The sequence below is a fragment of the Tachypleus tridentatus genome, chromosome 13 (genome assembly GCF_004210375.1).
Source record: "Tachypleus tridentatus isolate NWPU-2018 chromosome 13, ASM421037v1, whole genome shotgun sequence".
Taxonomy (NCBI): Eukaryota; Metazoa; Arthropoda; class Merostomata; order Xiphosura; family Limulidae; genus Tachypleus; species Tachypleus tridentatus.
In genome coordinates this window covers 137379955-137407309 of record NC_134837.1, presented here as the reverse complement: position 1 = coordinate 137407309, position 27355 = coordinate 137379955, and the positions used below count along the sequence as shown (strand labels likewise).

General features: G+C 33.1%; 1 protein-coding gene across 1 annotated transcript in view; it reads right to left on the bottom strand.

Annotated features, from left to right (window-relative positions):
- LOC143237654 (uncharacterized) overlaps positions 1–20848 on the bottom strand; it is a 90430-nt gene extending 69582 nt beyond the window's left edge. The window contains exons 1-2 of the mRNA XM_076477145.1: positions 20378–20848; positions 18003–18203 (exon numbers count right to left, since the gene is read on the bottom strand). Of these exons, the coding sequence (XP_076333260.1) occupies positions 18003–18203; positions 20378–20668 (492 nt within the window). The 5' untranslated portion in view covers positions 20669–20848. The remainder of the gene's footprint in view (positions 1–18002; positions 18204–20377) is intronic.
- Between the last annotated feature and the right edge of the window lie 6507 nt (positions 20849–27355).

Here is a 27355-nt window from a genome sequence, read left to right as displayed (position 1 = left end):
TATCTCCATCACATTCCAGCTAAACATGCACCACAATCTCAGAAAACGAATTCATACAGCATTCTAACAATATATTTCTATTATATATTTACCAAAGTAGCGTGCACTCCTAGCACCATATGTTGTATCACACTACAACCCCTTAATCTATAACATTTTATCAAAAATGTATCTCTACCAACCCAAGCTGTATCTCACTCCTAACATTTTGTGTTCTACCACTCTTCTACCTGCCTCATCTGTACCATGGTTTTAGATATTTATCTTCTGTTACACTTTCACCAGCTTGCCTTTATAAAATTTCTAGCAATATGCACTCTGCGTATGCTGCTACATTTTTACAAATCTAAATTAGAAATCTAGCATCCTATATTTGCCACACTCATATCAACTATACCTTTATGTTGCTCCTTTTCATATTTGTTATTTTTTACTTAATTTATATTTCTACTGTTTAAACCTCGATGCTAATATCTTCTATGCTACCATATTACACAACACCAACTACATTTGCAAAATGTACAAAACAACTATGAACTATTATTAACAAAATATATTCTTCACTGGAATATAAAATAACCAATATATCCGTAGCTTCATGGGGTTTAACAAAACAATGCATTTTGCAGTGTTCAATCTCAATAATTACTAAAGTATAATATTGAAACTCAAGTAAAAAGTAAATAGTTAAGACTTAAAAATGAGAAAATGAAAGAAATGTTATGATAAATGTTCAATTTAATGTTACATATCTCAAGTAAAGATAAAGAGCATAAGAGTAGTTCACTTACTTCATGCTCCATTGAATAAAAAAGCATACAAGATATTGACTGCTGCTTGTGAATTTTTCATATTGAAGTTGTTTTAGTTTGTGCTACTCTTAAAATGTGCTTATTAACAAAACAAATCATGCCTGAAACATACTGCTTTTAACCTGTTCCTGAACGCTTGAGAAACTCAAAAAATCCAGCCTGAAAGATTTAGATTTAAACTGATTTTCAGTAAAGCACAATTAATAATTATTTGAGAGATTGTTTTTCGAAACGTCGTCCTCTACGCTTGTGTCTCCACAACAGGCAGTTGCCGTTCATTCTGCAAAGATTCATAATTAATAGTGTATTGACAGAGTGGCTTTTAAAACAATATCTTGACTCTTAGTGAACTCCTATAGATTATTCTGCACTTCTGTGAATTAAAATGTAAAGTACAAAACAGTCTGATAATTCCATGTTAAGAACTACGATAGAAAAATACATTAATACCTATCTATCTATTTATCCATCAGACCTTTATCTAATAACCTTTAGCTACTTATCTACCAAGTGATGTAAATACTTTTCGTAGTTGTCTGTCTATCAGTATCTGACAGCCTGAGGCGTAGGGGTAAAGCTATATGATGCGCGTCTTAAATCCAAGTGTAATAAACACGTGTAAATCAAAGCGATGGAAAAGGGAAATGTGAGTGGGTGGATGTGGTGGAGCGACAACTGGTTCAGAGTGTTTATAAATGAAGTAACATCAGCAGCATATCAGGCATGACACACATGGTGGAAAGAATTAAACGATCATTGTTCAGCCTCTGTATCAGTCAATGTTAAAAGAATGTTGTTTTATTTTATCATCCACTCTTTCTGTGTCTTTGTCATGTTACCTTCCTTTTGGATGTAAGGTATCGTCAAAGTATTTTGCATAATGTAAGTAAAAATGAAATTTCATCTGTAATCATGTTTCTAATTTTCTATTACATACACATTGAGGATACACACTGCTATTATACATTTAATACAAACATTCTGTCTTGTGAATTTTAAAGGAAACGTTTTCAGTATACAACAATTGCTTTTCTGAGCAGAAACATTAGTTATGCTAGGACTTACGAATTCGTCAAGACAATTATATACAGTGGTACCTCGGTTCTCGAACTTAATCCGTTCCAGAAAGCTGTCCATAAACCGAATCAATTTTTCCCATAAGAAATACTGTAAATTAAATTAATCCGTTACATACCTCCAAAAATTACGCATTATGAAGCATTTTAAGTAAAATATTACTTATTTATACCTGTATAATAATACTTACATGCATAAAGTCAACCACAAAAACTATAAACACAATAAAAAACAATAAATGAAAATTTAACTGCACTTTACCTGTGCTGAGGAGAGCTGATGGCGTAAGTGAAAGGTGGTGAGAAACGTGGAGAGTTATTATTGTTTGAAAGGGGAGTCACCTTCCATTAAAACATCAGGTAACTCTCCTTCTGGGGTTCTTTCTCTTTTCTGTCTCTTTACACCGCTACAACCTGCTTGAGACTCACTGGACCTATTTGTCACTAAAAACATGTCTAATGAGGTTTGTTTCTTCCCGCATTTTAAAATGTTTCTGAAGTAAGACATGACATTGTCATTGAAAAGGTTTATGCTGTGGTTTGCTACAGCTTTGTCAAGGTGAAATTTTTCCACAAAACTTTGTAACTCTCCCCATTTTCCATACATTTTTTTGATTAGTTAACTAGGAACATTCTTCCTTTCCTCCTCCTCATCTGAAGACACTTCCTCAGTTGCCTTCTGTTGCTGCTCCTTCTGAAGGTCTTGGAGTTCTTCTGTGGTGAGCTCAGTGTTGTGGTCTTCCACCAACTCTTCCACATCATCACCACTCACATTCAAGCCCATACACTTGCCTAGTGAGACAATATCCTCGACAACAAGCTCAGCCTTAAAGCCTTCAAAGTCTCTATCTGCTACTGAGTCTGGCCACAATTTTTTCCAAGCTGAGTTCATGGTCCTCAAAGACACTTCGATCCAGGCTTTGTCTATGATTCTCCATTGCTTGAGGACACAGAAGTCACTTCAAAGCACCTTTGAAACAGTGCTTTGGTGTACAGTTTATTAAAGTTCGATATGACCTGCTGGTCCATGGGCTAAATGAGAGGAGTCGTGTTAGGGGGCAAAAGCTTCACCGTAATGAAACAGTACTCCTCCACCAACACGTCCTCCAAGCCTGGTGGGTGAGCAGGTACATTGTCCATCACAAAAAGAGCCTTGAGTGGCAACTGTTTTTCCGTGAGGTAATTCTTTACACTTGGGGCAAACACTTCATGGACCCACTCCATAAAAAATTGCCTGGTTACCCATGCTTTACTATTAGCCCTCCACATGACATTTAGTTTACTTTTCAAGACATTGTTTTTCTTAAAAACCCTCGGGTTCTCAGAAAGGTACACAAGCAAAGGCTTAAGTTTTAAGCCCCCACTTGCATTACTACATAACAATAGAGTTAGCCTGTGTTTCATTGGCTTGTGTCCTAGCAGTGACTTCTCTTCCTTGGTGATGCAGGTTCTCTTTAGCATTTTCCTCCAAAAGACTACCATACACCTACAAATACTTAAGTTACCCACATACTACAAACCTGGATCCTACCAAACACTTTTAAACACTTAATCTACTAGTATACTACAAACTTTGGACATAAAATACGATTGAAGTGTTCAATCATTTATCAGCATAACACAAAGCTTCAACAGACCATCTACCTACAAACAATTAATTTTGCAGTATAATACAAGTCTTGGACCGATCATGCATCTACAAATTACAAACCATGCATTAAATAAACATTTACAAAAACTTAACTAAAAAAAATTGGACCTACCAGTATATTTACCAGTATAATAAAAACACTGAATCTGTTATACAACCACTTAATCTACTAATATACTACAAATCCTTCATCTACTCTTCATCTACAAACAAGTAATCTACAAGCGTTGGGCCTACAATAAATTTACACTTTACTATATATATATATATATACACACAAGTGTTTGTTTTTGAATTTCGCACAAAGCTACTCGAGGGCTATCTGTGCTAGCCGTCAATAATTTAGCAGTGTAAGACTTGAGGGAAGGCAGCTAGTCATCACCACCCACCGCCAACTCTTGGGCTACTCTTTTACCAACAAATAGTGGGATTAACCGTACCTTTATAACGTTCCCACGGCTGAAAGGGCGAGCATGTTCGTCGCGACGGGGATGCGAACCCGCGACCCTCAGATTAGGAGTCGCAAGCCGTAACACGCTTGGCCATGCCGGGCCATATACCAGTGTCTTTATCAACTGAATCTTGCCTAACAATTACAAAATGTATCAATTAAAACAGGTGGAGAGACAGTATATTGTCAGTGGTATGCTACAGTTGGTAAAGTACAAAACTCGGAAACTATAATAGTGTTTATCGCTTATCCGGAAACTACAGATTTTTGACCAGGAAAGTTTATAGATTTCGAGCATTACAAACCGTTTAACTTCAATGAATCAACTTCGGACGCTAGTGTTTCTACGAGGACATAACATACCTTCATAGGTAAAAACCTCATGTGTACTCATTTAAGAAGCTTTCTAATTTCCCGTTAAGTGTACTGTACTGATATCAACTCGAAATTAATCCGCTCATCGTGAACCGTCCAGAAAGAACCCTTATTATTTTTTGCGAGTTCGTAAAACATTTGTATATGAACCTTTATTTGTTACAACTATTTGTGATACTCGTTATTGTAACTTGTATTACTGCTTGCATATGAAAATATAATTGTGTTAAGAAAGGAAATTGTGTGTATCAGTTGTTTTGGCAAGTATCATAAATTTTATAAATATCGACATTCAATTAACTTCTAAATTGAAATAAATATTTCAAACTATTTGGCGGCTTGTCAATAAATTATGATACATAACACTACAATCATTTAATATACCTGTACATTACAAACTCAAAACCTCCCAAACACTTACAAGGAGCTAATGTACCTGTATACTACAAAAACTGGGCCTACCACTTAATCTACCAATAATTTACAAATCTTGATTATATGATATGCATTTACACACTTAATCTACCAGTATTCTAGAAAATTTGAACTTACGATTCTTATAATAACACCTAATCTACAGTATACTACAAACCTTATTTCTATAATTTACTCACAAATCTTTAATCTATCAGTAGACTTCAAGCCTTAGCTATACAATTCCTTAATCTATCAAATACTATAAACCTCGAGTCTGTTACTCCACTATAAAAACAGTAATTCACAACACACCATAGACAACTATATTTCTAGAAATGTATCAAACCTTTTCAAACTCTGAATATACCATACTTCTCAAACCTTTAAGGTATCACTGCACTTTAACCTATAGTTGTAGTAAAAGTATCTGTTTTGCGAAACTGCAACAAATCTTAAATCTATCAAATGCCTGAATCAATCTCTCGGTCTACCATACGTCTACAAACCCTGCTTCTACCAATGTACTGTAAACCTTGTACCTACCATTTGGTGACGAATCGTGAATGATCAACGCGTAATCTAGCTTATTCCAACGAAATCTTAACCTACCATTGTACTACAAACCCTATAACTTATCATACTACTACAAACCTTTAGTCTACCAACTACTACAAACCTTTAGTCTACCAACTACTACAAACCTTTAGTCTACCAACTACTACGAACCTTGGACTTATACACGTACAAAACCAGTGTACTACAAATGTTGGATACATGCCAAAAGTTCTAATGAGTTTTCACAACCTTTCCTTTGTTTAATAGTGATATCTGTCTAATTGTTACAATATTTCAAATATACATTTTATACTGCACTCTTTTTAACTCATTTCCAAAACTTTTACATCAAATTTTAGTTGATTTCTAATAACTCAATTTTCCTATTTTTATCATTCCGTAACTCTCATAGGTTTTTACTGAACTTCAAATATGCAGTGTTTTCTAATCATAGGTTTAAGAATACATCAGTGATACCAGTTTACCACATACTTGTAGAAACCAGTATCTAATTACACTACCAAGGCTAACAAGTACCTCAGTTCTATTAAACTAAGAAGAAGCATATACATACAAAAATGTATGAAATAAATACAAAGAAAATAAAATCAGAGAAATTCTAATAAAACTTATTAAAAGTTTTAGTTAAAAATATGGTCATCCAAGACTTAGCACTACTTTTATGCGGTTTAAAGTAGTACTTTAAACCACATATAAAAGCACGACAGTCACAGTAAACTATCACTTTGCTGATGTCGTGTTAATTAGCGCCTCTACCATATTGGGGCAGGAATGCTAACTTCAAGAAGTGAGTTTTATCTTACTTACACCTAAATGGTAATACCTTATTTTCATTTTTATTTATTTATTTTTAACTCATGTTTATCTTTTCTTATTGTAGTTTGGGAGATCAGTCACCTTCCCACAACTGTCTGTAGACAGTGAAGGGTGATATAGATGTAGGATGTTGTGGGCTTGAGCACCCACATCTCGCTTTACTAGTTTCTAATTTTCTTATGTGAGACTAGAGAATTGGAGTTTAAGACTGATAGACGATGTATAACCACCGTAATGTGGGTCTTACTTCCGTAGTCACCTCCAAAACGTAGAATACATTTTGTAATCCCACGTTGTAGATTGTATCCTTGGATTCCTTAATTTTTAATGTGCAGCGTATTTAAAAAAATACATTTTAATATGTTTTGGTTTGTGACTTCAATATTTTATGGTTATATATCGAACTTTGCTGAACTCCTGTACCTCATTCTAAACAATTATAATTTATTTTTTCTATCGCACTGGTATCATTCAAATTTGCACCCACTTACACCAGTATATTTTCTGCTGCATCTTTAACAGCTCAGTCCTTAATTTTTATTCTATTAACCAAATTGTACCATTCTCTGTAATATATTCATATTAATCTCTCATTACTCACACTTCTAAGATTCCATCCAAGTCTTAACTTGTTACAGTCTAGCCTGTACCAACTCTAATTTCTAATTTCTAGCAGTCTATCTCCATCACATTCCAGCTAAACATGCACCACAATCTCAGAAAACGAATTCATACAGCATTCTAACAATATATTTCTATTATATATTTACCAAAGTAGCGTGCACTCCTAGCACCATATGTTGTATCACACTACAACCCCTTAATCTATAACATTTTATCAAAAATGTATCTCTACCAACCCAAGCTGTATCTCACTCCTAACATTTTGTGTTCTACCACTCTTCTACCTGCCTCATCTGTACCATGGTTTTAGATATTTATCTTCTGTTACACTTTCACCAGCTTGCCTTTATAAAATTTCTAGCAATATGCACTCTGCGTATGCTGCTACATTTTTACAAATCTAAATTAGAAATCTAGCATCCTATATTTGCCACACTCATATCAACTATACCTTTATGTTGCTCCTTTTCATATTTGTTATTTTTACTTAATTTATATTTCTACTGTTTAAACCTCGATGCTAATATCTTCTATGCTACCATATTACACAACACCAACTACATTTGCAAAATGTACAAAACAACTATGAACTATTATTAACAAAATATATTCTTCACTGGAATATAAAATAACCAATATATCCGTAGCTTCATGGGGTTTAACAAAACAATGCATTTTGCAGTGTTCAATCTCAATAATTACTAAAGTATAATATTGAAACTCAAGTAAAAAGTAAATAGTTAAGACTTAAAAATGAGAAAATGAAAGAAATGTTATGATAAATGTTCAATTTAATGTTACATATCTCAAGTAAAGATAAAGAGCATAAGAGTAGTTCACTTACTTCATGCTCCATTGAATAAAAAAGCATACAAGATATTGACTGCTGCTTGTGAATTTTTCATATTGAAGTTGTTTTAGTTTGTGCTACTCTTAAAATGTGCTTATTAACAAAACAAATCATGCCTGAAACATACTGCTTTTAACCTGTTCCTGAACGCTTGAGAAACTCAAAAAATCCAGCCTGAAAGATTTAGATTTAAACTGATTTTCAGTAAAGCACAATTAATAATTATTTGAGAGATTGTTTTTCGAAACGTCGTCCTCTACGCTTGTGTCTCCACAACAGGCAGTTGCCGTTCATTCTGCAAAGATTCATAATTAATAGTGTATTGACAGAGTGGCTTTTAAAACAATATCTTGACTCTTAGTGAACTCCTATAGATTATTCTGCACTTCTGTGAATTAAAATGTAAAGTACAAAAACAGTCTGATAATTCCATGTTAAGAACTACGATAGAAAAAATACATTAATACCTATCTATCTATTTATCCATCAGACCTTTATCTAATAACCTTTAGCTACTTATCTACCAAGTGATGTAAATACTTTTCGTAGTTGTCTGTCTATCAGTATCTGACAGCCTGAGGCGTAGGGGTAAAGCTATATGATGCGCGTCTTAAATCCAAGTGTAATAAACACGTGTAAATCAAAGCGATGGAAAAGGGAAATGTGAGTGGGTGGATGTGGTGGAGCGACAACTGGTTCAGAGTGTTTATAAATGAAGTAACATCAGCAGCATATCAGGCATGACACACATGGTGGAAAGAATTAAACGATCATTGTTCAGCCTCTGTATCAGTCAATGTTAAAAGAATGTTGTTTTATTTTATCATCCACTCTTTCTGTGTCTTTGTCATGTTACCTTCCTTTTGGATGTAAGGTATCGTCAAAGTATTTTGCATAATGTAAGTAAAAATGAAATTTCATCTGTAATCATGTTTCTAATTTTCTATTACATACACATTGAGGATACACACTGCTATTATACATTTAATACAAACATTCTGTCTTGTGAATTTTAAAGGAAACGTTTTCAGTATACAACAATTGCTTTTCTGAGCAGAAACATTAGTTATGCTAGGACTTACGAATTCGTCAAGACAATTATATACAGTGGTACCTCGGTTCTCGAACTTAATCCGTTCCAGAAAGCTGTCCATAAACCGAATCAATTTTTCCCATAAGAAATACTGTAAATTAAATTAATCCGTTACATACCTCCAAAAATTACGCATTATGAAGCATTTTAAGTAAAAATATTACTTATTTATACCTGTATAATAATACTTACATGCATAAAGTCAACCACAAAAACTATAAACACAATAAAAAACAATAAATGAAAATTTAACTGCACTTTACCTGTGCTGAGGAGAGCTGATGGCGTAAGTGAAAGGTGGTGAGAAACGTGGAGAGTTATTATTGTTTGAAAGGGGAGTCACCTTCCATTAAAACATCAGGTAACTCTCCTTCTGGGGTTCTTTCTCTTTCTGTCTCTTTACACCGCTACAACCTGCTTGAGACTCACTGGACCTATTTGTCACTAAAAACATGTCTAATGAGGTTTGTTTCTTCCCGCATTTTAAAATGTTTCTGAAGTAAGACATGACATTGTCATTGAAAAGGTTTATGCTGTGGTTTGCTACAGCTTTGTCAAGGTGAAATTTTTCCACAAAACTTTGTAACTCTCCCCATTTTCCATACATTTTTTTGATTAGTTAACTAGGAACATTCTTCCTTTCCTCCTCCTCATCTGAAGACACTTCCTCAGTTGCCTCTGTTGCTGCTCCTTCTGAAGGTCTTGGAGTTCTTCTGTGGTGAGCTCAGTGTTGTGGTCTTCCACCAACTCTTCCACATCATCACCACTCACATTCAAGCCCATACACTTGCCTAGTGAGACAATATCCTCGACAACAAGCTCAGCCTTAAAGCCTTCAAAGTCTCTATCTGCTACTGAGTCTGGCCACAATTTTTTTCCAAGCTGAGTTCATGGTCCTCAAAGACACTTCGATCCAGGCTTTGTCTATGATTCTCCATTGCTTGAGGACACAGAAGTCACTTCAAAGCACCTTTGAAACAGTGCTTTGGTGTACAGTTTATTAAAGTTCGATATGACCTGCTGGTCCATGGGCTAAATGAGAGGAGTCGTGTTAGGGGGCAAAAGCTTCACCGTAATGAAACAGTACTCCTCCACCAACACGTCCTCCAAGCCTGGTGGGTGAGCAGGTACATTGTCCATCACAAAAAGAGCCTTGAGTGGCAACTGTTTTTCCGTGAGGTAATTCTTTACACTTGGGGCAAACACTTCATGGACCCACTCCATAAAAAATTGCCTGGTTACCCATGCTTTACTATTAGCCCTCCACATGACATTTAGTTTACTTTTCAAGACATTGTTTTTCTTAAAAACCCTCGGGTTCTCAGAAAGGTACACAAGCAAAGGCTTAAGTTTTAAGCCCCCCACTTGCATTACTACATAACAATAGAGTTAGCCTGTGTTTCATTGGCTTGTGTCCTAGCAGTGACTTCTCTTCCTTGGTGATGCAGGTTCTCTTTAGCATTTTCCTCCAAAAGAGGCCTGTCTCATCACAGTTGAACACTTGTTGGGGAATAAAACCCTCATCTTCTACATATTCCTTAAATTTCCTAACAAATTTATCAGCAGCGTCTTTGTTAGAACTGGCACCCTCCCCATGTCTCATCACACTATGTATGCCACTTCTCTTACTAAAGTTTTCAAATCATCCCCTACTAGCCTTAAAGGCATCACTTGTATCAGCACTCGTTCCAGGGGTGTTTTGCAGGAGGTCAGCATGCAACTGCTTTGCTTTCTCACAAATGATGGTCTCAGAAATGCTATCACAAGCTAACTGTTTTTCGTTTACCCAAATCAACAACAGTTTTTCTACCGCTTCCATTTTTGTAATCTTTGTTTCGTAAGAGCTGTCACTCCTGTTGCAACATCAACTCCTTTGATGACCTCTTTATTTTTCACTATGGTGCAGACTGTAGACTTTGCCATACCAAACTGTGTAGAAAGGTCAGACACGCAAGCACCACTCTCATACTTCGCTATGAGATCTTTTGTCACCTCTATTGTGGCTCTAACAACTTTTCTTTTTGGTTTGCTGCTTTCATTATTTTTCTTTGACCCCATGGTGGCTTATTTAATCAGAATATTTATAAAAACAAGAAAAAGAAAAACGAGAACGTTCACAGCAGATTTTAGCGGGAGTGTGGACTGAGCGACAGGTGCGGGTAAAATGTTTTGGGCAAGCTTGACGTGGGCCGAAAGTGGTTGAATTGTCGTTCGGGTCATCAGTCGGTTTATTTCGGGGGTTTGGGCCACGACAGCTTGGTTCGGGAACCAAGTTTATATTCGACAACCAAGACATTTTTTTTTCTCAAACAATATGTTCGAAAACCGAATTGTTCGAGAAGGGAGTCGTTCGAGAACCGAGGTACCACTGTATTTAAAAAACGGCTGGTATGGGTAGAGAACATTGTTCGCTCCTTTATTAGTGCTTTCACTATCCATACCAGTCGTTTTTAAATATATAACATTTTCTACAAGTGGGTTTTTTCGTCATCACGGATTATTAATTCGTCAAGAAAGCTCACGAACTTTTTCTTGTTTAGAGGAATTATTGTTACTAAATTTACAACAAAAAAGGAATGAGAACTTTCTTATCTTAAAAAGTTTTATTCTGAAACATATTTTCTTTATTTTAAAAGTGCAGAAACTGAGAAACTCTTGATGCATTTTGGCAATTCAGTGTGGAGTTTATTGGATGTTTGAATATTAATAAATATTTGTGCCCGAAGAAAGATAAGATGGGTAATAACTTAGGAATGGAGAACTCCAGAAAAATAGTAATCATTTTATGAGAAAGGTGCAACTAGATAAGCTGACTAGATAAGAAGTTACATGTACCGCACTATTCTATGACAATACGTTTCACCTCTGCAACAGCACGTAGAATAGAAAAATGGAAATATTACTGCACTTTTCTCACAATTTACCGATCGTGTACCAATTATTCTAATAAATACAATAAATGCTACTCCATTCAGCCTTGAACATTTTACTTATTATCGCAGCTATTCAATATGAGATATTAGACAAATACAGTATTAAAAGCAAATCTATCCAACACTGACCATTTTACCGATTCTAGAAGCTATTAAGTCTGACGTAATATGCAAATAAAGGACTACTCTATTTATTCCTGAACATTTTACCGATTCTCGTAGCTATTAAATTTGGCACTTAAATAGAAACAGTAGGAATCGAAACTCTATTCAGACACATTAAACATTTATAGGCCAAATGCCCATGGTAACTTCAATGTGAACGAAGGATTTTTTCTCAGTCGTCGTAGAGATAATTTTTTAGTTTTACTAAAAATCAGTATTTTAAAATACAAATTAAAGATAACTAAAAGTAAATCAAAATATCATCTAACGTTTTGAATAATGCAGTATTTGATAAAAAAAAAAGTATTTTGTGGCATGTAGACGGTTGTGCAGTTTCCACCTTCATTACTCTCCACACTAGACGAACAAAAACTACCATGTTGCTAATGGTAACAGATAGTTAGCAACTAGTACATAGTTTAGCTTGTAAGCCACACCAAGTCGAAGAAGAATCGATAAAATTCCTCTTGTCATCTTCCGTTAACGGTAGAAAACAGCAAAGAGACAGCATGGCGGGAATAATCACGAGGCTACAACCGCTACTATTGTTAAATCTGCTTTAAACAACCCACAAATGTGATAACTGTTTAATTTAGCTATCTTTTTTACATGAATAAAAAACACATAATCTGTTTATGTACTGTTTAAAGCAGTTATATTCCATCTCCACTACCACAAGTTGAAATTTAGCGTCTATATTATGTTCTTTTCACTGACGTTATTACGAACGGCGTGATAGTTAATAAAACTTCTTTTATTGCCATTTAAGATACTACTAAAAAGTGTTTCAACCAGTACTTGCTTGACATAAATACATAGCAAAACACCAATTAGGCATTTAGTGTTATAACACCTAAGAAATCTTAACCAAATATTGTATCACGACTTGTCATGGTTTATTTATTTTCAAAATAATTAACCAGACATGAGTGAAGTCTGTTATGACATTAACTATTTTAATAACTAATATCTCTATATACACATAAAAAATCGTCTTTTGGCTATTTTCTCGGATTTTATCAACACATTTTAACTTGATATAGAAATAATCGTAATAGTTTCTCATAAATGTCAATTTTTTTTTACTTTGAGGATAAAACCAAAAGCGGTATTCGAGCTATTTTTTTCTCACAATGGTTACGTGAGAAAATTTAGTGATTTGTACTGTTTTAACTAAACTAATAAACTGGATGAAAAGACGAAAAAAAACTTTTCATCTTTGAGAAGGACGATTTTTTCGACTTTCATGTCTCAATAATGAGCAGATTAATTATGTCCGTCATCCATCTAATTTTTACCACATTTCTCGTTGTCTTTTTAATTGTTAGAACTAAAATTATACTCATAAACAGAACAGATCAGTTAAATCTTTTACATATCTTTTTTACACCTAAAAAATCTCACTACTTTCTTCAAAATTAACAAACTTGTTCACATATTTAATTGTAGAAGCCCAGTGATTTCCACATTTTTTATTATTAATAAATTAATAAGGTACTAACAAATTCTCAACAAGAAAAGTTTACATAATTTGTTTTTCTTGTGTAGGTATTCATACTATAAAAATCGTTAATCTATTTTACCTAGAGAAACTATATTAGATATTTGCATTTTATTTATAACTATCAAGGTTATATTAATTGTCAAGTACAGTAGACTAATTAAATTATCAAATTGCTGCACGAGGTGTAAGAATATTTTATAACGTTGAACAATATAAGAGGTGTCAGAGTATTTTATTGTTTTATAATGACCAAATGTACAAGACGTGTTAGAGTATCAGATTGAATCTTGAGCGTATTTTATAACAACAAAGAGTACAAGATATATCAAAATACACTACAATTACGAAGTCTACACGAACTGAGAGAGCATCTCATAACGAATTTTTATAAATAAAAAACTTGGTATAATCTACATCGAAAATATCAAGCGTAAAACGTTTATTACTAAAATTATCAAAAATGGTACTTCAGAACAATAACAGTTCAATGTAACACTATGGTAGATCAATTATATGATTAAGCGTGCTGACGAAATGGACACACGTACATGCTTCTAAAGCAACTGAAATACTTAATGTAATGGTTAATAGTAATGATATTTTGAAAGGAGTGTTTTTCATTGATGATCTGAATAATCAATTTTGTCAAATTAATAGTTATTGACAACTTAGAAGTAAAATAAATAATTCTAATTAAGTCTTTGGAAAATATGCACAGGATGATTTTAAGCGGATCGTCTACTTTCGTGTTAGTATTTCTTCATTAGTCTGTCAACGTCAAGTAACTGAGGAAAAAAACAGTACCTAGTCATGTTAATTTCTTAGTTTCTGTATTTCCGACATCAGATAGTGCAGAAAACTACATACAAAATCATGATAATATTTTGTTAATCTTATTTGAAAGTTAGATAATAAATTAAACTACAGTATATAATAACCTTAATGTATTCTAACTGGTATATGAACGTTAAGTAACAGAGTAAACTGTAATCATCAGTCATATTAATGTATTCCTACTATTTCGTCAAAGTTATGCAGTCACAGTAATGTATTCTTACTGTTCTGTGAACGTCAAGTAATAGAGTAAATTACGCTACCCACTCATGTTAATATCAGGTCATCCTATAAGTAACGTCCAAAAATTTAATACAGAAAGTGTATCATCATTTCTGTCTTTGTAGAAGGTTTTAATGACTGAAATATGATCATGATAGTATGACGTATATAAAAGTGTTAAGACAAATAAAAATAAATTTACCCAACTCCACTTTTTCAAATCATTCATCAAATAAACCAGGTGTTTATGGTGCGTAGTCTCTCAATGAAAGAAAATGTCGAAGGTGGTTTCAGAATATCAGATCAGGTGACTACAGCTTAAGTGATGCGCCACGTTCAGGTCGTCCTGTTGAGTTTAATAATTACTTGCTGTTGGCTGAACTACTTGATGAAAATTGTGCTGTAACAGTTGAAAAACTAGCACAGAAGCTTAATTCAACTCATTCAACAGTTCACCTTCATCCGCAATAGCTTGGAAATGTGTCAGAACTTGGATTTGACAAAAGCCAATCTCAGAGCAAGAGTGGACATTTTCACTTCTCTGCACTCCCGTGAACATAGTTCAAAGTTTTTGCACAGATTAGTGACAGGAGATGAAAAATGGATTTATTATAAAAATGTTATCCGCAGACAATGGCTCAGTGCAGGTAAACTGGCTAAAGCACAGCCGAAAATGAACCTCCACCATAGAAAAGTCTTGTTAAGCATTTGGTGGAATCCACTTCGATTGCTGCCACTCAATGTAATGATTACATCAGACTTTTTATTGTCAAGTTAGAGCGCTGAACTGAAAGAAAAGAGGCCTGCTTTGATCATTCTTAAAGGTATTGTAATACACCACGATAATGCAGTATGCCCCATACAGTAAAAACCACATTTGCAAAGATTGAAAAGCTAAACCGGGAAAAACTTCCACATGCTTCTTGATGGAAAAGAGCTTTGAACACATGAAAATTTCAAAATTACCCTTTCTATATTCTTTTCCTCCAAACTCCAAGAATTTTATAGAAGTGGGATTCAGAAGCTTGTGAATCGTTGGCAGGAAGTAATTAATAGTAATGGAACATTTATTACTAATTAAATAACATTAAAAGCGTTTGAAATCCCTTCTATTTTTCTGAACCTAAAATCTATCTTTACTTAAGAGATAACCTGGTATATTCTTACTATTCTATAAACATTGAGTACTCAGATTAATATATTTTTATTCCGTTAAGTAACGGAGTAAACTGTAGTTCTCAGTCACAGTAATGTATCGTTTACGATTCCGTAAGTGTTAAACAAAGGAATAAACTAGTGTACACGTGATAGTAATGGTTTCTTACTGTTTAGTGAACGTTATGTAACAAAATAAACTACTGTGCAAAGTTACAATAAGGTTTTCGTACTGATTTGTTAATGTTACGTAATAACGTAGATTACCGTTCTGTCAATGGCGTGTAAATGAGTAAATTCCTGTTCTGTCAACGACACGTAACTGAGTAAACTATAGTTGTAGTTTTATAGCGTTTTCCGTCGACTTTAGATAACGAAGTACACTTCAGTACAAAAATCACAATAATGTTTCCTCATAACTTTTTCAGTGTTAAATATCGGGGTTAATAATACATAATTTTATAATCTCTTACATTTAAGAATTTGTAAAAATTGACACACGTTAAGTTTTATATCATACTAACTTTTAACTTATGTTTTTATTAGAAATAGAAAGTACACGATACATATATATAATATACACACAAATGCAGTATCATAATAACTTAACGATGGCACCAACGAATGGAAAAGGAAGAATTATTTTGAATTTTAATCTCATTCTAATGTTGTTTTTGTTTTGTATTAAAATTATTATTGTTTTATAGTGTTGATTTCAATCGCAGATGGACAATTAATGTATTTCATAATATTAGGTATATTGATTTATATATATAGTGTATAGGTAATTATAGTTTGTTTGTTTGTTTTTTTAATTTCGCACAAAGCTACTCGAGGGCTATCTGTGCTAGCCGTCCCTAATTTAGCAGTGTAAGACTAGAGGGAAGGCAGCTAGTCATCACCACCCACAGCCAACTCTTGGGCTACTCTTTTACCAACGAATAGTGGGATTGACCGTAACTTTATAACGCCCCCACGGCTGAAAGGGCGAGCATGTTTGGCGCAACGGGGATGCGAACCCGCAATTCTCTCAGATTACGAGTCGCACGCCTTAAGACGCTTGGTCATGCCGGGCCGAGGAAATTATAGTCTTCAATATTGTTTCCATAAGCCCGAAATATTTTAATATTATATTGAGGGTTAATCATTATAGCGCAGTTTCTGAAAGCCAGTTTATAAAAGGTTATTTTACAGATATGATAACTAATTGTTTTTACTTTACAAATTTGATCTCGATATAACTCAACGATTTACAAATTTTTAACAAACATGATGAAAGCTGAGGTCATACAAAAAATATTTTATGACATAGCTCTCTCGTATGTAGAACTAATTTCATTGTCGGAAATAAAAGATTTTTTCTGTAATTTTTATAATTAATACCAAATAAAATCACCAGAAAAAAGTATATGATGAAACTTCTGTATTATGAGGTTTTCTGTACTATTAGTTATAAAATATGACTTTTAATAAACAATTTAACTTAGACTTAACGCAACATTTTGCGGGATGTTCAAATCCTCTAGAGCAATATTTGTTTCTAAAAAGATAACTCTCCCAATGATTTGGTAACAGTTTTTAGTTAATAAAGTTTCATCACATTAAAATAGCTACTGATTTTAGTCAGCGTAAAGCTAACTTATAACAGATGAAACACTTGAAAGAAAGAATTTCTTTTTTGTTTATCTACACTCTAGGTTTAGAAAAATATTTGTGAAGCATTTCGATACATACAATCGGGTACGGATAAATGGATTTAGCCAAACGTGTGAAACAAAATATACCCTGTAACTGAAAATAATCTCTTCCCAGGAATATTCTCTAATTAGATCGTCAACATTTCGATATTGTTATCGAATACGTTCAGGAAGTATCTGCAACATTTGTATAAATCCACGAATTTCTCTACCTGCTATTATTAGTATAAGCAAGTTCTTTAGAACTGAATGAAATAATGATCATCTCACAAGAAAAACTTTATGTTACTAGTTCAACACCTTTGTTGTACATTTATAACGCTAGAAAAAAAAAGTCTTTGGTAAGTGACTTGAGCAATTTGTAATTAACATGTCTGAACAATAGACCATATTGTCAACATACTACATATGCGTTTAGAACCGATTCACAGATAATAAATTAAAACGTTTAGTAAATCACTAGTGCTAAGATTGTTGATAAATGAGAAAGGATGTGAGAACTAACAGCTGGTCCGAAAGTGTGTTTTTCTTTCTTTTTTTTATTTTTTGAATCTTTATTGTTAACGTTCTTGCAGCTAAATCGAAATGCACGAAAGTACTAAATAAGATATTTGTTTTGAGTTATATAAAGTGTTATCATAAAAAATACTTTGGATACAAATACGATTATCTAAAAGTACTATACATTATTGTAGTTATTATTATCTGGACGATACGTACACTATTAATAAAAATTAAAAACACAGCAAACCTCAACTCCGTTCCACGTATAAGGTACTTCATGAGCTGTGGAATGGGCGGGAACATTTACATGAGCATGATCGGTCATCATGGGCGTCCAGTGGGTAAGACCTGATGAAGAAAAAACTGGACGCACGGGAGTAGCAGAACTGATAGTTGACTTAGAATGAGAGTCAGGTGCTGATGATGGAGGCCACGTAAGGGAAGGTTTCTGAAAGATGAATAAATTACATAGTCACACAAGAGAGGTAAGGAATTAACATAAAAGCTAAAGAAATAATGCAGAAAGAAAGGATAAAGAAAATATAGAAAAAAATGAGAAAAAAATAGAATAGTTGGGAAAATAAGAATAAAGAAATACATTGTTAAACATAATAAAGAAATACATTGTTAGACATAATAAAGAAATACATTGTTAGACATAATAAAGAAATACATTGTTAAACATAATAAAGAAATACATTGTTAGACATAATAAAGAAATACATTGTTAGACATAATAAAGAAATACATTGTTAAACATAATAAAGAAATACATTGTTAGACATAATAAAGAAATACATTGTTAGACATAATAAAGAAATACATTGTTAAACATAATAAAGAAATACATTGTTAGACATAATAAAGAAATACATTGTTAGACATAATAAAGAAATACATTGTTAGACATAATAAAGAAATACATTGTTAGACATAATAAAGAAATACATTGTTAGACACGAAAGGATAAGAAACTACAAAGGAAAAGGGAATATTTTTGACAAGAAACTAAAAAAATAGCGTCTACTCGTAAAATGATATAGAAATAGTTAGATAATAAAAGACAGAGAAATAACATTCGTATATAAGAAAGGCTGAATAAATACTTTTGATCATTTAAATATATTAGATTGAACTAGAAAAATATTTAAATCTCTAAGATTTTCCGCGACCAATAAACCCTAATTAACGTACAATGTAGTCTAACTTTAGGATTTATGTCACATTTTGCGGGATGCTCAGATCTCTACAGTAATATTTGTTTCTTGATGAGAAATCTTCCAATGATTTAGTAACAGTTTACATTTCTGTGAACACGTTCTTGAGATTATAGAATTAACTAAGTTTTCGATATGCTAAGATGTTCTCAATGTAACTTTTACTAAAACAAAGACTGTTTCTTAAAATTAAACCACTGTCAAAACAAAACTTTTGTTTGAAGCTTTCGTGAAAATATACACACACAATGCAGGAAACGAATCGTAATTAAAAACACAAAATGTTGCATTTGTTAATGTAAGTTATGAAACTAAAGTTATCTTTGACATTTGTTTTGTAGTCCGTTATTCAACTAATTTATAAACAATATACAATTTCTCTTTCCAGAATATGCTGCATGAGTGAAGTATTATGTTAATGAAGAATCTTTAATTTATTCTTCAACCTTTCGGTTTATGCCTACATTAAATTGGGAGCTGCTGTAGCTCGTCAATGAAAATTATTCAGTTAGAGCTAATACTCTTTTATGGACTTAACCCTAAGTTAATTTCAAAGATAGAAGTTTACACTACATATGAATTTCAAATACGCAAGTTAATAATAAAACTGATAATTTTTGTACAAATACTCAGATTTCATTCTCAGTATAGTATATATAGAATTTGGAGAAAAAATCAAAACCATCTACATATATGATATTCTAGGATTATGGATTATTACTCAGTATCAGATAACTGTCAGGGATTACAATAAAAATACTGCTTTTTATGAGAGCTATGTTCAAATCAATATGAGTAGTCAATACAATTCTCGATGTAATCCTACTATAAACATACCTATATATATTCGAACTGTCTGTTACAAGCTCTCAACGAGTACAGCCTTAATGATGTCTGTGGTCCATAAACATTATTAACCTCCTCAGTTGTACTACCAAACTCTGACATAAGATACGTTGAAATATCATTTACAAACTAAGTACAGAAGACTTAATTATTGGAAAGCCATTTCTATTTATTTTCCCTTGCAGGAGGGTATGCCGATTAAGATTATTGTTAGTGAAAACCAGTAACTAAAGTAAGAAAAGAAAAACTATGTATTTAAAATTTCATACAAAAATGTATGACATTAATAAAAGTCGCAACTTTTTAAACCTCATTATTTAAACTGGAAATCATGTGATCTGATTTGGAACATTCTGAAATTTATTTATTTTTCGAATTTTAAAGTTTATCAAAGAAAAAATCATTCATATGTTAAATACGAATTTTAAAAACTCGTTGAAATACTTTCAATAAGGCTATCTCTTTTACACGTCCGATTCTCTCTGTCACTGACGAATTAAAACTGCACAAGTATTATTACTTAAGAATTAAAAGTTTATAAGAGAGAAAATCCAATTACCGAATACATGGCGGATGACGATCCTCGTATCATCCCGAATCTGGACACCGAATCAAAGTTTTTACTGTGAAAGTAATTAGATTGGCCACCATAAAAACTCCCGGAACAGTTTATCGAGCCTGACAAGTTGGGAGCCGGGGATCCCAGCCCGCTGGACGGTGGGTATCCGTACTCGTCCACACCGTTCTCTTGTTTGATAAAAGGAGCAAAAGGTGAAGCAGGCGAAGATCTATGGCACCGCGGAAAAGTCACATCGGGTTGAAGCAGTTCGAGACAAGATTGCATGTGCATGGAGAGGGAAACGTGGCCTACAAACCAAAGTACGGGCAGGTCTTCTTTATTCTGATCCGGTATAGGTAACAGACTGATATCACTAGCTTCTTCTCGCCACTGTCTCAAGAAGCAGTCTGTTGTGCAGCTCCAGACGTCTTAAAGACACAGAACGGATCAGATCGCAGCGCGCAGGCTACAACTATCCAGTCACACCTCCTGGGGAACAGACACACAGAGCAAACGCAATTCTTTACTTAGATTTCTGAGGGCAGTCTGAGTAGCCGCGCAGCCAACTCAAGACCCGCCTGCATGCCCGCGCTCAGCGGATTCCTGTGATCTCGACCAGTCACCAATTGGGCCCAGCTCACATTTAAACAGCCTGACTAGCTGAACGCTCAGCGGAAATCTCCGATTTTTAAATTTTTTCTTCTTCTTTACAATGGAGACACTTGACTGAGATGAACGCAGCGTTTCTCGTGTTCACTATTATTAGTATGTGTAACTCGCTACCCTTTGGACTATGCATTAACAGCTCATTCCCATCAAATAAAATATTTTCAGAAAAAAAAAAAGCAATTCCACCTAAGACAAAAAGTCGGATATACAGAATGCGCGAAACATTGTAATACTATGGTTACCAATCACAGTGCTCAGCAATCGACTCAAAATCAATAAACTATCAGTTTAGATGATACAACTTTGCGCAAGAATTGTTATTTCCTTCACTGTATTGCTGTCATATTGTCTAGATAGATAAATTTCACTACCAACTAGCTGACTAATTATCCCTCAGCGTTTGTACTACATTAGTGAAGTTCAATAAAACCAAAGTAAATTTATACTTTATTGAACCAGCACGATGTCCATCAGTTTTAAACAAAATATTTAATTTAAATATATTAATTATGAAATTTTTTCTTTTTTTTTGCAATTTAAAAACAGTTTCTTCTATATGTAGCTCATGTAATCTTCCTTTATCAAACATTTTATAATAGTCAGGTAACAGACGTTTCGTAGAAAAAAAACTGGCAATAGCATTCAGCTAATATTTTAAATTAGCAAATGTAGATAATATGTGAAACGTCATAACTTATTTAAATAAAAATGTTATTATTTACTCATCTATACCATGTTGCTTGTGCAAAGTTCTAACATGAAATCAAGTTACAGGTGTGAACTCCGATTCATCTGCATCGAGATAACCAGATTAAGCTGATTAAACATTGAAATAACAGCAGAAAATCATCTGTTTCACTTAATTTTCACATGAGAAAAAAGTATAATAATTAGAAATGAAAGATAATATATATGTATATAACTAATATAGTAACCTTAATGTGTTTTTTTATAAATAAAAGCCTCGAAATCCCAGAAGAATAAAAATGAGAGAAAAAGAGCGTTCGAAAGATACATTGATAAAGGTACGAAAGTAAAGAAATTTGAAAATAAAGACGGAAGGTTATTAATTGAACAAAAGAAGTTAAAACATTTCACACCTGTGAAAGGGAAGTTCGAAAATAAAGATAAAGCCTTTGACCTTAAAAAAGAAGAACAAGTATAAATATATAGTTTTCATCCTGAAAAATGAAGACAAGTTAAAGATAACAAGAACAAGTGAAAAATTAAAATGAACAAATATCAAAAGCATAACAAAATATGAGAACTGAAAATTCTTTGTTTTTTGATTACGCCAAAAGGTTTATCAACACTAACCATTCCCAATCTTCAAAGTGATGATAGATTGAAGGGAAGACAACTGGCTAATCAATACCACCAACCACCAGCTTTTGTTTTATCACACAGAATAGAGAGATTTAGTTCCATTCTTATAACACACCTATACAACTTTGCTTTGGCAGAAACGAGACGCGAACCATGGAATCTGAGTTCCACAATCTAGTGTGTTAACCACAGATCACTGATTAACACAAATAAAAGCTGTATATAATCATACAAGTTTAGTACTAGGGTTATACATCGAAAGAATACAAAAAACAACAAAAAAGAAGAAGGAAATGGAACAAAGAAACGTGATCAACACAATAGCAAAAACGTACTGAAAGAACGTAACGATTACAAAGTATTGAAATATATACCGAATAACGTGGATAATAAATCAAATATAAATTCCAGAAATGGAAGTACCAACGGTTTATCTATACCTTTGATTTGAACAAGATTGGCTCTTACTTGTATAGAGCATCTATAGCTGTGAGTACCAACCGTTTTCAGCTGTGTCACTTCTAGAACCTTAAACTTTCGATATGCAGCCTGAAATGTTAACTATTAATTTTCACCGGACTGAAAGTTAGTGTGGACAGTATATTAGAAATAGATTATAATTAAACAGACATATACGTTGAAATATATAGTACAACGTAATTAGATTATACCGAGTTCACAGCTGCTTCTTCCTCACAAAAATTCGCATCCCCCTCGCGCAAAACATGTTCGCCATTTCAGCCGTGGGGGCGTTATAAAGTGACGATCAATCCCACTATTCTTTGATAAAAGAGTAGCCCAAGAGTTAGCGGTGGATGGTGATGACTAGCTGCCTTCCCTCTAGTCTTACACTGCTAAATTAGGGATGGCTAGCACAGATAGCCCTAGAGTAGCTTTGTGCGAAATTCAAAAACAAACAAACAAACAATCCACACAAAAAACTATTTAACGAAAAATGTACTATTTCTCACACCGTAAAACCTACGACCATTCATTATTAGGAAAACATACTTTCAGAATAATATATATAAACATCCCAAGGTTATAGGAGATACAATGGCGTATCCTAAAATTAAGATACAGAGTAAAGTTTGTGTGATTATTCTGTGTAAATGTTTTATTTATTGTATGACCAGAAATAGTTTAATACTTATATATCGCTCTACTGTTGTGACTATCTTTATATACGTAAGAATTCAAATATTCGTAATACTAAAACAAACAAAGTACTCCGCAATTATTTGTTGTAAAAAAGAGCAAATGAAGAGAAAAAAGAGAGGTTTTTTTAAGGATGAAAACAAAAACAGATCATAAGAGAAGATAAAAGAATTAATGAATAAGCAAAGTCTAGATAAAAAGAGTACAGAACAATAAATAATCAAAAGTTTACAAACCATTGTATAACTTGAGGAAAAACGTAAGATACCTACTGTTCTGACAATCTTTTATCATCACTAAAATCCTGCAACGTTTATTTTGCAAAAGGTAAAAACTCCTTCCTTTTAAGGTTCATAATTTTTCCAGTGCCGTATTTCCTACTGCCAGTTTAAAGAACCCAATTAGAAATAAATTAACTTGAGATGCATCCAACGACTTAACTGGTATGTCTTCGTATGAAATAGTCTGAATACTTCAACTGCCTGGATTATGCGACGTTTAAATTGGATGCCGGGATAACTAACTGTCTTAGTGTCGCGGGTTCAAAATCCCGTCCTACCAAACATACTCGCTTTTTTAGCCTTAGGGGCGTTATAATGTTACGGTAAATCCCGCTATTCGTTGGTAAAAGAGTAGCTCAGAAGTTGGCGGTGGGTGTTGATGACTGGATGCCTTCTCTCTAGTCTTATACTACTAAATTAGGATCGGCTAGTGCAGAAAATCCTCGTTTAGCTTTGCGCGAAATTCCAAACAAATTAAACGTTTAAACGAATATGTTATGGAAATAGCTTGTGTAATTTTTCCAGAAAAAAATCCCTTTAATTTTGTCGTATGTTGTGTTCGTAAATTCCTTCGTTTTAGTAGACGCTGTACTTTTATTACCACCACTTGCGAGTGACTTCTTTTCATGCTCCTCTCCAGATGGTTTTGGTTACCCCAAGATGATCCATACTTAATTTTTTCAGTCTCATTAAAAACAGAAATATCACCGCTTGGAAATTTTAAAGCCACATATCTGTGACCTGAGTGCAAGAATATTTTGTTTCTGAGAAGATAAGTCGCATACTTTCCAAATAGCGATGAATGATTCAGTATCATAACACCACTTACGAAACTTCAAACAATACAAAAATGTATACTGGCTTTGCTTGTCACATGATTTTCTAACTTATGTATTCAAAATTATTTTATTATAACTTACTCAACCTTACTCAGTTAGTGGTAAACTGTAAGGATGATTCTTAGATAAAATGTTAAGATAGAAAAATGAAAAGTAGGAAGAAGAAAAAAATAGTTATAATAATGGTTGTAATATAAATTGATAAGATAGATGAATTAATAATGCAGAAAAAAAGAAAGCAAAGCATTGGGAGAATTGGAAAAGCTAGAAGCTAGAATAATCAATAGTAAAAAGAAATAGAAATGTTTAAAGACGTCTGTTAAATTTTTATAGAGAAATCGTCTTAAATAACAGCTTGAGAAAAGGTAATGTTAGATGAATTGATTGTGGATGGAAGGAGAAACGACTAAACATGGTAGTTAGATAAAAGCAAAAGAAAATGATACTAGAAGAGAAAGAAGAATTGATTACAAATGGAAAAAAATGACAAAAAGACAGAAAATGAACTGTTAGAAAAAAGAGAATGTTTAGAAATGATAGTTTGACATAAAGATAAAGTAATTAATTTAAAATAAAAAATGTCGAGAAGTTAAAATAACAGAAAACGATAATATATATGAAGTAGAAACAAAGTGAAAAAGAAATATCTATAGAATTAATATTTTCTTTGTTTTGTTTAATTTCGTGTAAAGATACTCGAATGCTATCTGCATTTTATAAAACGACAGAATAGAGGGAAGGCAGCTTTTCAACAACATCCATCACTACCTTCTTTATTGATATTTTACCAAAGAAGGCTTATAAGGGAAATATTTTAGTGATAGGATTCGAACTCGTAAACTACAAATTGGAAGCTGATAGATCTAACCACCAAGATGCGACGAGTCGTAAAAATAACATAAGAACACACTAACTTAAAGAAAGATAAATGTCTCTAAGACAAAAGCAAGAACTATAATATTGAATACTAAGAGAAAGAAAAGGTTTAGAAATCGATGATAGGTAAAAGGAAGAAAGAAGAATTAACAGTAAAAAAGAAAAAAACGAAATTACTTTTAGGAAGAAATTCAATCAATGATCTAAAGAAGGAAGATAAGAGTAAATAATATAACTTTAGACAAAAGAAGAAGATGAAAAATAAATAGTTAAGAGAAATTGAAACGTGTGTCGATCACTAAAGACCAAAGAGAAAGATAGTACATGAGTGATGAATGAAGATAAAGTAGTACATGAGTGATGAATGAAGATAAAGTAGTACATGAGTGGTGAATGAAGATGAAGTAGTACACGAGTGGTGAATGAAGATCAAGTAGTACACGAGTGGTGAATGAAGATCAAGTAGTAACATTAGTGGTTAATGAATATCAAGTAGTAACATTAGTGGTTAATGAATATCAAGTAGTAACATTAGTGGTTAATGAATATCAAGTAGTAACATTAGTGGTTAATGAAGATCAAGTAGTAACATTAGTGGTTAATGAAGATCAAGTAGTAACATTAGTGGTTAATGAATATCAAGTAGTAACATTAGTGGTTAATGAATATCAAGTAGTAACATTAGTGGTTAATGAAGATCAAGTAGTATAATGAGTGGTGAATGATGATCGGGAAAATATTCCAGATATATTTCGGAGACAAAGATAAAAAGCTCAGCCGAGTGAGTAAAAGAGAGAGAGAGAAAAGTCTAGAGATGCATCATCATGGAAAGAAAGTGGTATAATAATAAATAGTAAAAAAAGTAATATCTGGAGACGACAATAACACAAAAACGTGCGACTAAAAGTTACAAACTGACAAAAAGAGAATAAAAGAGTGAATAACTGATATGTGTGTGTAGTACAAGAGACAGAAAATGAATATTGAAAAAAAAACTTTATAACAAATAATGTTTTGAAATGTAAAATAAAATAATAAGAGAGAAATATAAAAATTTATAAATACTTGAAAAAGAAGAAGATGGAGATAAAGAGAAAAAATAGGAGAATGAATAACAAACCGATAATAGGCCGATAGGTGTTTTAAAAATATATATATATAATAGTGCAATGTTATAGATAGCTGTAAGATATCTATGTATAACATTGCTGTTATAGTTGTTTGTAGTTAAACACAAAAAAAAAAAGGCTTCCCTACGCTCTGGCCACTACAGGTAACGAAACTCGGTTTCTAGGGTTTTAAGTTCGCATACATGCCGCTGGGTGACTGGCGGACGACAAGAAAAAAGAAAATAAAAGAATCAATAGAAAAAGCAACATAATTTAAAAATGGCTATTTGACAAAACCAAAAAATGAGAGAGAAATATAAAAACGTATGAATGTTTGAAAACAAAATTCACCAACGATGAATTCCGAAAACCCGATTGAGCATTCCAAGAAGAATCTCTGTAATGTGGATTTTCTTTCGTCCATGGCCTTGTGGAGGAATGGCATGTTTATTTTGGCGTATCACTAAATATTTTGTTTATTAACATTCAGTCGGTACAAAGATTATTTTCTTTACGATATAATGTTGTCATCACTTCAGCCGACATGCAAGCATAGATTATCTTGGCGTTTTGTCATTTATCTTGATGTTTAACTTGCAATCATAATTGTGGCATGCAACAATCATCCATACCTTGAAAATACTTTATGCTTTATGCCATTTTTGAATAAAGTAACTTGTGTCTTCAAGTTGTAACCACCCCTTTCCTTGCTTTATTGCT